Genomic DNA, 18589 nt, shown 5'->3' on the forward strand with positions numbered 1-18589 from the left:
AAAGGTCATCATCTTTATTGTAGGAGCCCAAACTGGAGCCATGTTTGCATGTATGGTATAAATAGACAACCCACTGGAGCCCAAAGAGCCATGTGCACATGTATGGTATAAATAGTCAACCCACCAAATCAAAACCTACAAGCATCTTTAAAACACTTGAATTGAGGTGGAGAAAATAGTTTACAACAACTAAAAAAATTATGTGAATGCACATTTGGCATTTTATCCTTTTATGGGCTTTGCTAAAACACGCATTTTCATTCTGCCCCCCATCTGGAGAGTTCCATTGAATGCCGTTGCACGTTAAATGTGCTAGCATATTTATTTGTAAATGAGAATTGCATCTTTGGCATTTTATACTTCTAGGGCCTTTGCTTTAAAAACAAATTTTCATTCCACCACCGTTTGGAGACTTCCATTGAAAGTTATTGGAGCATCACAATTGCAGGCATATCTTCACCAATCTCGGTATGCACTTGTTCTTACATGTGGATGGATGGTGGATCTTCTATTGAACATGGCAACCGAATATGCATTCTCTCTTCAATGCAAGATGTGTTACCGCAATGAATGCTTGTGCTAGAACGATGTTACCATAGAAGTGCGCTTCCTAAAAACAGGTGTCTTTTCGAAGGTTCAAATGATTTATTTGCATAAACATGTGACTTTCAAGCAACTTTTCCATCTCAGTGTCAATGCAACATGTACATAATGTGAGTCTAAATGTAACAAACGAAACATGCGGGGTTGTGTTTCAAACCCCATGTGATGTCCCTCTTATAAAAACAACAAGGTCATTGTTTGTGGGTGGGATATTGGACCTAGAAACCGGAGCCGCCATACGTGCAACTTGTAGTGCCAGACGCCATTGTTTGTGGGCGGATATCCTTTGGACCTAGAAACCGGGAGCCTGGAGGCGCCATATGTGCAACTTGTAGCGACAGACGCCAGCTGCGCAGACGTGGCGTCCTGGCATCCGGGAGGTGGTCCCGGTTATTGTGACAGCAGGACCCTGTCAATAAATAAATAAATATATAGTTTCCCGAACACGAAAAGAAATTGGCTTGAGTATCACGCAGGCAGTGAGGCGTTTACATTTGGATAGCTTGAGTAACAAGTTTACCAGGAAAGAGACTGTTTGGGAATCGCGATAGCGTCTCTCAATAATTTAAACACAACTTAGGATTAGCTTAACTGGATAATTAACGTACTGATTGATTATGATGATGATGATGATGATATACTAAAGGAAGGGGCTCTGTCGTCGCTACAGTCTCTGACTACTTTTGGGCCCATCCCTTCTGGAGCTCCCCCTCCAGATCGCAAAAAAGAAAGAGAGAGAGAGAGAGTATATACCCCGCCATAGCCATACCCAGCTAGCTAGCTCATCGATGCCATCATCGTCATCTTCAAAGGTACGCTTTTGTATAGTATATATTATAGTGTTGTTTGTGTAGATCTCCATCGATCCCGCCACTCATTTCCCCTGTTCTCCCTTCTCGCACGTGCTTCATCCCAGAAGCCCAATATATTGCCTTCTACGCGCCTGTTCTCTCTCGTGCCTCTCTTGGGTCCTCCATAGCCGAAGCGTCCAATCTACCATACACCCTCTCGTCTACCTGCTCCCAAGCCCAGACCTCCTCTCTCTCTCTCTCTCTGTGTCTGTGTCAGCCATAGCCATGAGCAGCTCATCTCTCTTTGGCAGCCTCGGTGCCGCCCTTCACACCCTCTCCTCACCATTCTCCTTCCGGTCCTCGTCCCCTTCCGCTCACCTCGATCCCGGTCTCTCCGCCTTCGAATCAGAGCTTGCCGCTCGCCTGGATGATTTGCGCCCTTCAGACGGTGTTGTCTGCCTCAGCTCTGCCTGGCTCTGTCGAGCATTGCGTACCGTCCTCGACACACACGCATCCGTCGAAGCATTCGTCCCCGACCTCCAGAAGGCCCTGCGTAATGGCGATACCAAATGGCTCGATGAGTATCTGGATGATAGTGTCAAGCTCCTAGACATCTGCAACGCTCTGAGGGAGGCTATGGTGGACATGAAAAACTATCATGTGTGCATCAATCTGGCATTACTTAGCCTGAGCAAAGGTCACGTCGGAGAGGCTCAGTTGCGGCGGGCACTGAATGCTCTTCAGAAAGGCACAAGGGCTTTGAAGAGGAGAGATAGTGATGCAGGTAACTCGGGGCACCGCAGATCAAAACTCGAGAGCTGCAGCTCCATGCTTCGGCGAATGGGAGAGAAGCTGAACATGGAGCAAGCATCCAAAGGGAACTTCTTCATGGCTTCTTATGCAGCCCAGGTGACCACCATCTTCATCTGTGGGGTGCTGACATCAGCCCTGTCATTCAAATCGCGGCGCCCTCTGTCCTCTGTTTCCACGGTTGGCCAGACGGCCTGGTCTTCCTCTTTGAACAGCCTCCAGCACAGAGTGAAGGAGCAGGTGGACAAGAGGAGGGTGAAAGGGTCCATTGCGCTCTTGAAGGAGCTCGACAGGGCTGATGTTACTGCCTGTGCTCTGCGAGACTGCATCGAGAAACTCCTCAAAGACGGGACCTTTCCTCTTCCGTCTGACCAGATTGATGACATTGAGCATCGTGTTGGGTCATTGCAAACATGCTCAGAGGAGCTGAAGCAAGGCTTAAGTGCCCTTGAGCACCATGTGGATGAGGTCTTCAAGGTCTTAGTCACAAGCAGAGTGGCTCTTCTGGAAATCTACAGCCAATCAAGGTCAGGATTGCAAAGTAGTGTCTAGTGTCTGATTAGGTAACATTCTTGGTGTGCTGTGCCGTGCTTGGTACTTCTCCTTTCTCAAGTCATCTTCGGTCTAACTTGACTATGGCTTTAAGGCCATTTCTGCAAGAGAAAACAATGGCTTGGATTCCCATCATGCAAATCACATTTTCCTTGAATGATTGATGGCGCGATTAGCTAGATACATACCCCTAGGCATACTGCTGAAGTTGAGCATGCAGTTGCCAATAGAAGGCAACATGAGGAAGCGGAGCTCACAGATATCCCTAGAAGCCAACAAAAGGAAGTCGAGCACACAGGAATCACCAGAAAGGCAATGCAAGCAACTGGAAGATGCACATCACGACTTGCCTGCCTGCATGAGGAGGATAACCCTCCTGCTTGTATACAATGTACTTAGTGGATTATGAGAGTTTGTAATATATGAGGCTTTATATCAACAAGGTGCCAATTTTTGTGGATTCTACTTGTATCTTTTTCATGGCTTATTTTGCACACCTTCGTGGACAAGATGAATACTGCTCATGTTTGCAATTTGATTTTGAAAAAGCCAGAGGAAATTCAATACGATTACGAATGTTGATCAAATTAAAGGATGATTTGTGTCATTACTTAACATCAATGTTGAGACCATATTGGATCAATTACAGTCAACAAGGTTGATCATAGCATTCTGTTTGTGAATGCTGTTGGCATAAGTGAACTATTTCTGGGCGTGGTGAGAGAAAGTGATGCCGAGTCCGAAGATTATGGTCTGAGCTAACCTCATGATAGTACCTCAGGTATTTACTGGTTTCTGGCTACTAGTTTGGGCTCAACTTGTGAGGTTGGGTTCAAAGTCTCACTTGGTGCATTACTTGGTTGGACACCTATACTTCGCTTACATGTGGTATTGATTATCCTTTGACACTTGTCCGGTGCTCGTTGGGAGCTGATCAGGCCCTTTGCTCATTCAGGCTTGGAGCTATTCTGTGTGTATATGAACAATGCCAGTGCAGCTGTGCTATTCTGTGGAACAGAAACCATCATCAAAGATCTAATGAGCTGAAGGTTTTTGGAGTTTTGTGAGAATGACTTCACTAACTCTCAGGAAATTACACAGACATAAAGACATTGTCCAAATGAACTAGACGAGGCTCGAGGAGGCTCTCTTCTCTTGCATTTGCTTAGTCCCTACACACATGCAAAACAACTTTTGGATGTATCCAGCTGCCTACAAGGGCCTAGGTTTGAGAATATTCATTCATGCTCATTCTGTTGAACAAATTGGGTTCCTTCAACCTTATCACCATGTGGTATAAATGTAGTTTTCACTGAAACCAGCCTTGTGGGAGGGGGTTGTAATTGTCCTAATTAATCAGCAATACAACAAGCAACAAATGCACACATATGAAGGAAACACTTCACTTTAAGATCGCGGACAGATGACACCGATTTGGCTCCAAAATTGGTGCCCCTTGTAGTATTTCTTTAGCTTTTATTTATTCAAATTTGTAATACATGGAGATATGGGTTAATTTCTCAACAAATTTGAGCATTTCAAATAGTTACAATGACTAGCAGCAGCAAAACCCAATTCAGCCCTCGATTGTGGGTATAAGTGGGCACAAATTGGACCAAGAACACTTGCATGCCCTTGATTGTGGATATCATTGGGCACAAATTGGACTGAGAACACTTGCATGCAGGCCAATCAAAATGTGGATGAGTAATTTTCTTCAGATTTGTTGCAATCCCTTGAATTTTGGCAATCGCTTTGATTATCACAGTAGTCGCCCCTGTTGATTAGGAGGTTGTAGATTAGGTCCCTTGTTGATTAGTTACGATTGGATGCTATCGCTTGCCAAGATTGCTATCGCCTACAACAAAGCAACAATGCCTATGTGTTGTTGCTTGCTTCCAGATGGTTGCAAATGCCCCTAAACAATAGGCAACTGGTTGCCAAAAATCCTCACATTGTCTTAGGCAGACCCTAGTCAATCAAATAGGCTTGCAGGGTAGGTATTCTTCCCTTTTGACAAGTGGTAGCTTGTGGAAGAAGTTGAAATCTATATTTTTACATAAAAGCTCAATAAATAATTGTTTGGATTTATGCAATATGATCCATTACTATAATTGCCACTCTAGGTGCTTGAAGAACTTTGGGGGCTTGGATATTAGACAATGTACTCATAGACATGCATAGCCAATGTGAGAGTTATTCACAACTTCCATAGAGGAGAGTAATGACATGCAACTTCTAGATTGACTTAGACTAGTGCAAGGCACTCTTGCCCTTCATATATGCCAACCAAACAATTATTTCTTAATAGCACACAATAAACTATTATACCAAGGTCTTGTCCTCGTCTTGTCATAATATTTTCCTAGGTTATGGAGTCTTCAAATCCTAAAGTATCAAACACTCCTAACCAGAAAGGTTTTGAACGATTACCCATTATCCCTTAGATTATTTGTTCATGTGCCCCTTGTATTCTTTAGAGCCATTTCTCTCGTGGCAAGACTAGACTGCACAGTGGCCTTGCCCACCACTAGTGTAAACTTTTCTCCAAAGAGCCTTGTTGCCCTAAGATCCTAGAATATATGCATGTGTGTCCATCCTTACTTGTTTTACAAAGTTCGTTACATTGGTATTACAAAAGAGGTCAATGCTTTGTTGTGTTGTGTTGATAAAAATAAGGGTTTTTGACTGAGAGGTTTATTTTTTGTCAATATAAGTAGGAAAAAAAGGTTGCTGGGAAATAATCAAGTCATCTTAGAAGTGGGTGAAATGTCATTAAGCACAGGGGCTAAGCACAAGGGTACAAGCCTTATGCTTAAGGGGCTAGCTTATCCAAATTCTTAGGTTCATGGAGGTTTCTAAAAAAACTAATTGAATACAACAATAACATGGAAGAAAAATTGGAATTTAGATAATTGAAAAGCGCAGAATATGTTTTGATTTATAGATGTGTCCACACACCTAATGTTGTCATGATGTTTTGGAAGTATATTCCTTGTCACTTGAAAATAAGAAATATGCTTAATAACATATGTTAACAAATATATGAAGGCTTTCAAGAGGAGCCTCCCATCTTTTGCTCGCCCTTCATGGTAAGGCTACTTGAATAGCAAACTGCTTATCACTTCTTGGGCATACAATTCCCAACATTAAACCTTCCCACTTTATGATGTTGTCTAAAGTGCAAGCCTTGGGTGATAGCCTAGTGGTTCAAGCTTGGGTTCATAATGACAAGGTTGTGTGTTCAAGCTTTGCTAGGTTATCCCTTGGTTGTTGGACATTGATGTTTACATGGTTTGTTCATTCTATAGAGTCATTGAGAAGGAGGGCCTCAATATGATCAAGATCCGTTGTTCATTCAACTTGCAAGCCATCTTGTTAGTGCATAGGAACCATGTAAGAATGGCTCTTTTGCAATTCCTTTGCTAATGCTTTGAAGGGAAGCACCCCCCTCTTCCCTTGTGGGTGTTCTAGTTTACATGTCTTATCTCCAAAAAACAAAGTGGTAGAGGAGGAGGGAACTTTTTGGCCATATATTTTCTTTTAGGTGTAGAAATAATATTTATCAATGGCACTCCCTTGAACCAAGCTTATGCATGGTTTAAACCAATATGCATGTGTCCACTGAACAACCATTTAACTAATATGCATGTATGTGTAATAAAGTAAAATTCAGCCTTAGTTCTTCAAAGGCTTTGTAATAACCTTAGAGAATTAGGGGTCCATATATAAATGCAAGAGTTTGCCCTTGTAAGGAACTTCGCGGATCATTTTCACTTAAGCAATCCAATGTGGAGCTCTTGAGGATAAAACCTCCCACTAGCCATTGAGGGTGTGCTCTCATTGGACACCATAGCATGAGATGAGTATTAAGCTACATATTTCTCATGATACTTCTTCTTCATATTAGCTATGGCTTCCTTGTGTCAGAAGTGGAGTAGCAATGGAAGCATATGCATATGCTATAATAAACGTTGAAACACAAGACAAAAGAAAAAGGAAAGAAAGAACACAATATAGATGAGAACTCAGATGTATGCTCGGGAAATGAAATCCATGTTGAGATTCAGACAATCACACCTACTGATGACAGCCTCTTTGTATGGAGCTTCAGGGCTAAGGACATGCATGCTTACCTATCCCATATGCACAGTGGTGCCTACTGCAGTTTACTACTTTCCTATAAAGCATTGTACTTACTTCCTTTTCTTAATGCAATGATAGTACTCTTTTCTTTTCAGTAAAGTGTCAGTGTCATTGTCCACACACAAGATTGTGTTTATGAGTTCAAGTCTCAATCTTGAAACCTAATTCACTTGTGTGACAGTCAGTGTCTAAGTCTATGTCTACATGAGTCTTCTTTCCGTCTTTGAACCACCATAGCCATGCTCTAGATCCGTGTTTGTCAACATGGTATTAGAGCCCAGTCGGGCATGGCTCATCTTGGCTTAGTTATTCTCTGCTCTCTCTCAGCTCATCTTAACCTCAGGTCAACTTGGTCCCAGCCAATGAGCTCATTCCTCACTTCCAACTTCTCTCAAGCTCTTTGTCTGCCATAGCCAGGATGACCCATCTCTGTTTGAGGACCTAGATGTGCATCTACAGGCCATATCTCAACTCGATTGCTTCTGCAAAGTTATTCTACATTCCAAGGCGCTTCATCGTAGCACATCAATCCTCAACATCATGCGCATCAGAAAGCAGCATTGCGTGAATTCGAGATCTCTGCCAAATCTACGCCCCTTCCTGTTCGTACCATTTGTGCCATCAACACACGACGAATTTCAGCCTGCGACCATGGGGCTTTGGAAGGCTATGACATAAGCTTTCTACCCATGTAAAAAGTTTGGGAAATGATTAAGTATACATCCCACACAGAGGAAAAAACCAGGCAGCTTCTGCAGAAAACCTAACACAGTCCACCATAGCTTTGAGCTTCAAGCTAAAAAATCCATCAGTTTCTCTCTCCTCAGGACTCAACAAAGCCTTTGCCACTTTGATTTGATCAACTTTCCCATCAAATCATCAAGGAGGGGAGATCTTGAACATTTGGAAGAATTGAAGACCAAGCCACCATAGCCACTTTAATTCAAGCTTCTTCTTTCACTTCAAGCTCTTGCTTCTTCTCAATCAACTGAAGCATTGGTTACTCAGATCTATTGTCCCAGCATCAAATCAAGGAGGGGAAGAACTTGGAACGATCGACAAAGGATCGAAGACCCAAACAGGAAGATTCAAGCTCAACATCAAGTCAGACATAGTGTGTTTTCACACTACCATTACTTGTGTCTCTTGACACATTGTAATCTGCTCTTTCACTTGTAAAGTCTGAGAATCTTGGAACTGATTTGCTGTTGCTCTAGCTCTTCAGCATGGGAAAAGACTCACCGACAGCTCGGTTCAAGGGAGTTGGGTTTCACACCTGGAAAACCCGCATCAAGCTCATCTTGATGAAGAAGGGTCTCTGGGCCATCACAAATGGCAAAGAGAAGAAACCTCGGGATGCGGACCTTGCAGCTACTTGGCAAAAGAATGATGACAAAGCCCAGGCCATTATCAAACTGGAGCTAGACGACAGCTATATCCACCATGTGGATAACTGTGAGACCTCACAGGATACATGGAAGAGACTTGACACCTTGTTTGGTGCACAGTATAAATCATCAAAATATGGTCTCCTAATTGAGTTTTTCAGGCTTGAAATGAAGTCCAGCACATCACTTGCCACACATCTAAATTACATGGAAGGACTTCTAACCCAATTTGCAGGAATCAACATTAAAATAGAAGAAGATGTTTGGATTGGTGTTCTACTTAAGAGTTTGCCTCTTGAATATAATAATGTATCAACAACTTTAATCAACATGCCAAATCCTGAACTTGTTGATATCCAGTCATCATTGTTAGAAGAGGAAAAGAAGCTAAAAACTAAGGAAGAACCAAGTACCTCTAGAGATGAGCATGCATTATATGTTGGCAACAGGTACAAAGGCAAGAAGGATCAGCTCTTCTGTGACTTCTGCAAAAGGATCGGACACACTGAGAAGTTTTGCCATGCAAGAAAGAGGTCTCAAAAGGCCTATCTTACAGCTGTGACAGAAGAAGAAGACCATGGACCAAAAGAAGAAGATGAAAATGAAGATGAAGACTCCCAGGATCGGAAGGACGAACCTCACTAGTCCTTCTACTCTCATTACTCTGATAGACTGTTTTAAAAGCCTTGTATTTCCTAGCCCTAATGCGTCTTGCCATAAGCTTTGTAGACTCCCCTTGTAACTTGGCATTACAGTCCCTGTACACTTTGTGAGGCCCATGTTACAGCCTCTGGATGTCCACCATGTTTTGGTGCCCACACTTAGCCTTTTTCTACGACAGCCTCTGGTGTCTACCATGTTTGTGGTGTGCCCACACTTTGCAGGTGGTTCTCATTACAGCCTCTGCACACTTTGTGCCTTTCAGGTTGTGATTGAGGAGGGGTGTTGAGATTCAGACAATCACACCTACTGATGACAGCCTCTTTGTATGGAGCTTCAGGGCTAAGGACATGCAGGCTTACCTATCCCATATGCATAGTGGTGCCTATTGCAGCTTACTACTTTCCTATAAAGCATTGTACTTACTTTCTTTTCTTAATGCAATGATAGTACTCTTTTCTTTTCAGCAAAGTGTCAGTGTCATTGTCCACACACAAGATTGTGTTTATGAGTTCAAGTCTCAATCTTGAAACCTAATTCACTTGTGTGATAGTCAGTTTCTAAGTCTATGTCTACATGAGTCTTCTTCCCGTCTTTGAACCACCATAGCCATGCTCTAGATCCGTGTTTGTCAACAATCCATATATCAGACACGAGACTATCACATACAACAGTGAGTCACTAGCTGTGTGGGTGCATCGGCACTAGCTCCTCTCTCCACGGGAGGAGTCGAGAATATATATAGGCATGAATAATGCCATAAAATATGTCAGGTAGATTAGCATTTAATGTTGGATAAGTGGCATGAATAAATGCCACAATAACATAAAATGCTACATAATAAAAATGCCTAAAATAACTAAATAAAGTGTCCAGCCACAATACATGCTTAGACTCACACATGAGTTGACATACTTTGCTAACAACCTCTCTTAGATCATGGGTGATCTGATACAATACAATGGTGCAATGAGAATGAATCAAAGACCATACAACATAGAACCACCAAGTAGAACCATGGATACCCAAGAAGTGGGTGATCAATCCACCACAAAGGTGCCTCGGAGAGAACATGATGTCGATGTCAATCATACTAGCTCCTGAAGATAGAGAAGATCATAGCAGCTCTCAATGTCTATCAACAATGCCATTGATGTAGCACACATGACCATCTTGTCACCAATGCCACAACGCATAAATGACCATGAATTCCCCTCCTTTGGCCATAGACCACCAAAGTGTCCCCTCATGTGAGCTCTAGACGAAAGCCACCTGCTCTCTGTCAAAGATATGAACCTAGATGTCAATCCTAGCTCCAGGATTTGAACCTGCCAAACTTCGATCAATGCGTCAGGGATGTCCCTCTCTGGATCATGTGCAGCTGTATAGAAATATAGATGAGGCACAACTACCCCATCTCACCACCCTCTCACACTCCCTCTCTGGCATGAGAGTTGTGAGGGATGACCTTATCATCACCACTAGAAAGTAGTTGAGGAAGGGGCCACCAAGCCCTTTCCATGATCCAAAGAAGAGGATCCATTTTGTGATGTGGACTTTGCCTCAGGCGAAGGATCTGAGTCGCAATCTAAGGCAGATGATGACTCGTCAAAGGAGTTCTCATCCCACTTCACCTTTTGCTCTTTTTTCTTCCTGGAAGCTGCTAACTCTTTGCAGTCCTTCCGCAAGTGGCCCTTATTGCCATAGTGGTAACACTGGGCCTTCGACTTCTTCATCTTCGAACCCCTCTTTGAGCCTGCAAGAGCCTCACATGAACCTCCATAATGTGATGGAAGCCGCCCATGTAGTCGCAAAGTCGCCTTATGCTCAAGCAGCATTGAGGACATATGAAGAAAACTGACAGGAGTCATAGATGTTTGTGCTCGTAAAGCATTCGCCACTCCATCAAACTGCTAAGGGAGCTTGTAGAGTATCGTACCAGCAAGATGCGCCTCTGATAGGGCAGACATAGTGCGAAGCTGGTCCTGGATTTGGGTAACTTGAAGTAGGAATGATTGGATCGTATCTTTGGTTTCAAACTTCAATTGCTGGAGTTGGCCATAGAGAGTAACATCCCTCATGGTGGAAGGAGCCTCATACGTAAATTGCAACTTTGACCATACGTCTGAAGCTATCTTGCAAGAGGCAACCGTCGGTAGGACTTCTTTGAAAATACACCGAAGTAAGGGCGAGTAAGCACGGGCATCATCCGAATCCCATGTAAGCACTGCTTCCTCATGGTTCTCTTCATCAAAATCAGCTGGAATAGGAGAAGGTCGTTGAGGATGTGCAATAGCTTTGCCAACCACGTACCATAACCGCTTTTGGATAAACCAGGCCTTCATCACCGCACTCCACGTGTAATAATAAGGTCCATGGATCTTGTCATCAGTGGATGTGCATGGAGGAGCCATTTGTAGAGGATTTATAAGAGGAGTAGAGAAAAGAAGGTATTTGGAGAGGAAACACAATCAAAACACATGCACAGACTGCAAAAAACAAGAGTTCACATATAGTATAACCCAAAATCTGACCAAAAGAAGACAAAAACTGCTGCAAAAAATCAACAAATCGATAAAAAATTGCCAAAAAAGCAAAAAATACCTGAAGGTACAATCTCCTAGCCAAGAAGGAGTCAGGAACACCAAAACATAGGCTGAGTACTACCACAAATAGGCTGAAAAACTGTTGCAATAGCCTGAAACTGAAAACGTAAGCAACAGAGGGGCTGTAGACAGCAAGCGATGGCAAATCTATAGAAAATACAGGTAAAACAAGTCACCTGTGTGGAGCAATAGTCATCTAATTAGCAAGGGTGAAAACATTCCTGAAATCAGCAAGAAAACATAGTAAGAGCACAAGTCCTGAAATCTGATACCATGTCAAAAGTGGAATAGCAATGGAAGTGTAAGCATATGCTGTAATAAACTACTGAAACACAAGACAAAAGAGAAAAGGAAAGAAAGAACACAATATAGATGAGAACTTAGATGTATGCTTGGGAAATGGAATCCATATCTTAGACACAAGTCTGTCGCATACAATAGTGAGTCACTGGCTGCGTGGGCATCAGTATGGGCTCCTCTCCATGGGACCTCCAGGTGGTGAACTGAACTAAGGAGGAGGAGCCGAGAATATATATAAGCATTAATAATGCCATAAAATATGTCAGGTCGACCAACATTTAATGCTGGCCGACTGGTAGCAATAAATGCCACAATAGCATAAAATGCTAGATAATAAAAATGCCTACAATAACTACATAAAGTGCCTAGCCACAGTACATGCTCAGACTCACACATGAGCTGACATACTCTGCTAACACCTTGTCCCATATATTGAACATGAATATATAGTATGGCTATGGTTTCACAAGGACATGATTTATATTTTCTGGTTATTGAGTAGTTTGCTTTTAGTTGAAGTCTCCTTCATTATAGTATGTTCACTCACCAACCACTTACACATGCCATTTTGATCTCTATACCCTTACCAATGGCTTACACAAGCAATGTTACTCTTCATAAGGTCATGTTTATTATGCATAGGTACACGCCATTTGTGTACATTTTATTGCAAATCATGTCGCAAAAGTAGAAGCATTTTGTTGAGAATCCTTTCAAATTTAAGAATAGGAACATTAGTTAATTATTCATTTCATCTTTGAAGCCTTGGATTAAAATGTACAAAAGGTTTTTAAAAGGCTTTATCTGGTACAAATTTTTGAATGAACAAACTCTTGAAGTTTTATGAAATAGTCCCCACAATTGATTATAAATTGATGAAAGATAACAAATTGTGTTGTGAGGTTTGTGGAAAAATCAATGTGAAGGCTATATAAGTTCTCCAACATCTTATTTTTGTATAAATATTGAGTTCCTTTGAAAAGGAATATTTAGATAAACCTTAGGTCGTATCATCTCCTCAAAATTATGGCTTCTCAATACTTTATTCTCTACAAAAAACATGGTGCTAATAATCTCTAAAGAGCTACGTATATTTAAGCCTTGGTCCCTTTGATTATTAGGCACCAAAAGCTCTTATATTGTAGATTCTTAGTGTAATATGGATGAATGTCAAGTTGTATAATGGTAATCCTAAACATTCTTGTCTACTTCTATAAGGTCCATAATTTTTGTTGTTATGTCCTTCTGTTATGCATCCTTCTTGCACTCTTTTTAACGTGTAATCTAGTGTCTTATATTGAATAAATATTGGTGCTCTAGAAAGTCCTAGAACACTATTTACGGTTTCGTGCAAAGGTGGGATTTTATGAAACTTTGAACTAAGGAGGAGGAGTCGAGAATATATATAGGCATTAATAATGCCATTAAATATGTCAGGTCAACCAGCATTTAATGCTGGCCGACTGGTAGCAATAAATGCCACAATAGCATAAAATGCTAGACAATAAAAATGCCTACAATAACTACATAAAGTGCCTAGCCACAGTACATGCTCAGACTCACACATGAGCTGACATACTCTGCTAACACCTTGTCCCATATATTGAACATGAATATATAGTATGGCTATGGTTTCACAAGGACATGATTTATATTTTCTGGTTATTGAGTAGTTTGCTTTTAGTTGAAGTCTCCTTCATTATAGTATGTTCACTCACCAACCACTTAGACATGCCATTTTGATCTCTATACCCTAACCAATGGCTTACACAAGCAATGTTACTCTTCATAAGGTCATGTTTATTATGCATACGTACACGCCATTTGTGTACATTTTATTGCAAATCATGTCACAAAAGTAGAAGCATTTTGTTGAGAATCCTTTCAAATTTAAGAATAGGAACATTAGTTAATTATTCATTTCATCTTTGAAGCCTTGGATTAAAACGTATAAAAGGTTTTTAAAAGGCTTTATTTGGTACAAATTTTTGAATGAAAAAACTCTTGAAGTTTTGTGAAATAGTCCCCACAATTGATTATAAATTGATGAAAGATAACAAATTGTTAAGTCTTGTTGTGAGGTTTGTGGAAAAATCAATGTGAAGGCTATATAAGTTCTCCAACATCTTATTTTTGTATGAATATTGAGTTCATTTGAAAAGGAATATTTAGATAAACCTTAGGTCATACATCTCCTCAAAATTATGGCTTCTCAATACTTTATTCTCTACAAAAAACATGGTGCTAATAATCTCTAAAGAGCTACGTATATTTAAGCCTTGATCCCTTTGATTATTAGGCACCAAAAGCTCTTATATTGTAGATTCTTAGTGTAATATGGATGAATGTCAAGTTGTATAATGGTAATCCTAAACATTCTTCTCTACTTCTATAAGGTCCATAATTTTTGTTGTTATGTCCTTCTGTTATGCATCCTTCTTGCACTCTTTTTAATGTGTAATCTAGTGTCTTATATTGAATAAATCTTGGTGCTCTAGAAAGTCCTAGAACACTATTTACGGTTTCGTGCAAAGGTGGGATTTTATGAAACTTTGATATTTTCAGTGTTACTATAGAGAGGTAAAGTAGAATCTCCAATGTGTGATGTAGCTCCATATTCTGTATGTTATACAAGAAAAATGCACACATCAACACCATTGAGAATCACACATCAATACAATTTTTTGAAGTACAATGATGTTGATTTCATAAATCAAGTCATCCAATCCTTACCACCATAGCTTGCATTTGGTCCTCTTTCAAACTTTTCTCCATGTCAATCAAAACAAGTCATCCACCCAAGGGTCTTTGAGCACACACACAACCCCCCTCCCCCCTCCCCCCTCCCTTTTGCTTAGCTTGTTAGGTGCCATCATTATTGATTACTTCATCAAATTATTACAGTCACAACTTTTTATTGACTCCACTTTGGTGGGATATATAGAAATTTATCACCCTAGAAAATGGCATTTACCATTTTGCAAGAGCTCAACTCTTTTATAAGGACTAGAGAACACGTGAGGAGAAATATATCACTAATTGAATACAACAATGCCTATGGAGAGTAACATTCTAGTGTATTTTTAACACCTAGAATTCAACAATCTAGTTTGAATTTATTATGCCCTTAGAAAGATGATTCTTTATGGAAATATTTTAGTTACAAGAACCTATATTTTTTCTAAAATTTCACTACTTTATAAGCTTGCACTTATTTTGATTGGTTGGAAAAGAAGTTTTTCATTAAAAAAGGTCTAAAGACCATGTCTAGATTTGTAAATTGCACTCAACCCCACAGACTCAACAATTTTGCCAAAACAATTTTGCCAAATAAAAGGCCAACTATGAGACATTTTGTTCGCCTCTTCACAATAAGGACATCTAAGGTAAATACAACACCTAAATGTTAATTGAGGGTTAGGCTTCGAAGGGCTAACAAGTTACATTTTTCAACAATAAGGAAGTTAATATTGTTTTTAAAAAAATCCAAACATAAAGGAATTGCATATTGTTGAACATCATTGCCATGTAAGGCTAGATAATATGACAAAATATATTGAATACAAACAAGTAGTATAAAATAAGTTGCATCATGTATTGAGTACAAGCTGTGCATTTGCAAGGTATGAGATGCCAACAACATGATACTTAAACAAGAGCTTGCTTAAATATCTGCATGTTTTGCATTTGACATAAATAAATTAGTAGAAGTACCAATTTGCTTATATACCTTCTACATATTCCCAAATTACCCTACAATTTTTAAGAATTGTCACATGTTAAAATCAATAGATTACCTAATAAATTTTCAATCAAACTCCTTGAAAATTTTTACTAACTCCCTTTTATGTCAAGGATTACCCTTAAGTGCCTTAAATAAGAACCAACTACCATATTTATCCCTCAAAATAGGGTTTCCTCATAAAGACATGCAAAATATGAAGTGTAGAGTTTTTTTAAAAAGTTTTGAGTTGTACAAAGAGAGTTTTACAAGCTTCTACATTTTGGGAAATCAGGCCAAAATAGGGGTTATACAGGGGATCTTGCCAAATATGAGGGCATTTTGTTAGTTTCTATTTAAAGGGCATTTTGGATGTTACACAAAAAGTAGGTGTGTTTTCACGAATCATCCACGGACGTCTATTGTTGCATAAAAAGTAGGAGTATTTTGGCAAATTTCCCATCAAACCTTTACTCATGTTCAAACTAAAAACAATCGTTCCTAGGAATCTAAATAAGCAGAAAGTGAAGAATGTAAAGACATCATCCCTTAGGCAAGCAAAAAGAAATGGAGAAAGTTTGTTACTTTTTTGGTCACCTAAGCATAAGGTCCAAAGAATTGTGTGGACTCCATACAAGAATTGCAAAGTTGAGATTTGGAGATATAAAAATTTAGTTGTGCTCACATTTGATATTAAGAAGTCCACACTTGAAACACAACTTGAGACTTGATCTTATGAGTTGCCACCTAAAAAAATTCTTTATTTTTGTGGCAAAAGGAAATTTATATTAGTTGGTAAAATATTTACATCCTTCCAATGAAGAAGAGACACTCATCAAAACCAAAGTGTGAGAGAGCTGCTCTCTCTGCTTAAGCTACTCAAGGAGAGAAGTTGGGACTTTGAGGGCAAGGCCTTATAAAACAATATGTTAAGTCAACTTTGCATCCTTATCATTGAGATAATTACTAATCCAGTTATCTACATGATGCATAAAGTTTGCAATTTACTTTCTTTGACAGTGTTCCACACTCACATTTCATACTTTTGTAAACATATGAAATCTTTCAATGTTTATGTCCACTAAACTAGGATCTTTATTAGTCAAAAAGTTCAAGCTCTTTCTTGAACTTTTTTTTAATATGCCCATTGTACCAAGCCCTTAAGAATCACATGTGTCTTTTTGGCATTCTTTTCTGTTGTCTTGTTCTCTACATATTGCATAATACCTTATTTTCATCTTTGTAGGTGATGTTCATATTTATATTGTTTTACTAAATAAGCACACACACTTTATCTTTTGCATGGGGCCTAACTTATTGGACTTTTGAGTGCCTAGTTTTAAAGCCATCCACACGAATATTTTGATACTTGAAAGCATAGGTATCTCAAAGATATAAAATATTAAGAAATGCTTAGCTTGACTTGAGAGTAAAAAGGCTTTCAATCACCTCTTTGATATTCTCACATGCATGTTATAAAGTAGGCATCTCTCTAATGTCTAGGTATACAGTGGCAAAAGCAACTAAGTTGTTAGTCTTGCAAGTTCTCCCCCTTTAAGTTAGATGAAAACTAATATAAATTGGGTTTTTAAAAAAATAAAATGGGAAAAATATTATATTCAATAATGTAATCACTCATGTTGAAAGTACAAAATATTATTAAGTGGTTGATATATCATGGAACTCCGCTAATAGTCGATTAATCCTTAAGTCTAAAGTATTGAAAATGGATCTTTAAATGCACAATACCAAATTTGATTAACCCTTAACCTAAGAATGTTTTAATTGATGAACCAAGAATTTCCTGATAGTTCAATTCCATCACACTACTAACACGTTGCACAAAAATTATGAGAAGATTGTTCAAACATGAATAACATGTTGTCTTTGTATATCTACATATGCATGCAAGGATGCATATACTCATGTACACTCCTATAATTATGCTTAAAACTATGTATATATGATTTTGATCACATTTGTGTCTGGTGCATGATTATGCATTGGATACTTGATACTTACATTATGAATTAATGCACAAGCTCAATAGCCTATCAAACACTATCATTGCCATGATTTTCACTTTCTTATTATAAGATCTTGGGGACAAGAAATATTTTGGTTCCATTTTCACATGACATGGGAGTGTTTTCTATATAAAGATCATGCAAGTTGCATTCTTTTCAGTTCAATTAAGCTACTTTGTTTAAGCGTATTTCACTTTATTTTCAACTTTCACAAACATCTCCTTCTTATGATTGTAAATTGCCACCTGTTTGTGCACATGTTTGTGGCTTCTTTGTACGGTTTCCACTAATTGGACAATCAAATTAGCAATTGTCTTCATACACCTTTCTATGGCACACAATAATGCTATACTATTGTTTTAGGTTGCAGAATATGCCCACATGTACCCTTCATGCTCATTGTTTGTAGCTAATAATAATTTTAAAGACATGTTTGCATGACTTCTTGTGTAAGCAAAGTGCAAAGGAGACAAGATGGTTCATGATATGAGTTAATAACTATATGTAGAGGCCGTGTGTCCTAAATTTTCACGCAAAAATGTACGAAGTTTCTCTCAACATGTTTGGGGGATTAATAACCATAAAGTAGCTTATAAATAAGATAATTTGAGCAAACTAATCAATTAAGCATGCCACCTAGAAAAATTATTTTGAGATGGATTTGTTGGAAATGTTGTTTTCTTTGTAAGATGTAATGCTAAGTGGCGTTTATGCATTCTAACAATAACAATTTCAAATCATAACTCTTATAGAACCATATTGTTTACTAGAACTACACAAAGATTGGAGCAAATTCAACATAAAGGCCTACATCATCATGGATGGGAAATATTTTATGCAACTTATATAATCAAAAAGTGATCCTGCATCACAAAAATTATATTGGGGTGTCAATTCAAACTAGAATAGCTTTTTGGTCCTTTTCGATGTGCCTTATTGCATCCAATTGTAATCATGATTTTGTGGATTAGGTCAAAGCCTTATG

At 39.3% G+C, this 18589-nt stretch overlaps 1 protein-coding gene across 1 annotated transcript; it reads left to right on the forward strand.

The window, feature by feature from the left end:
- Positions 1-1409: 1409 nt before the first annotated feature.
- Positions 1410-4169, forward strand: LOC148017763 (protein BPS1, chloroplastic-like). Its single transcript, XM_087662067.1, has one exon. The coding sequence runs from the start codon at positions 1680-1682 to the stop codon at positions 2754-2756; it is 1077 nt and encodes a 358-aa protein (XP_087518193.1). The 5' UTR covers positions 1410-1679; the 3' UTR covers positions 2757-4169.
- Positions 4170-18589: the final 14420 nt, after the last annotated feature.

Source organism: Lygodium microphyllum, chromosome 21, assembly GCF_053477565.2.
Source record: "Lygodium microphyllum isolate KBCC chromosome 21, Lygodium_microphyllum_v1.1.10, whole genome shotgun sequence".
Classification (NCBI taxonomy): Eukaryota; Viridiplantae; Streptophyta; class Polypodiopsida; order Schizaeales; family Lygodiaceae; genus Lygodium; species Lygodium microphyllum.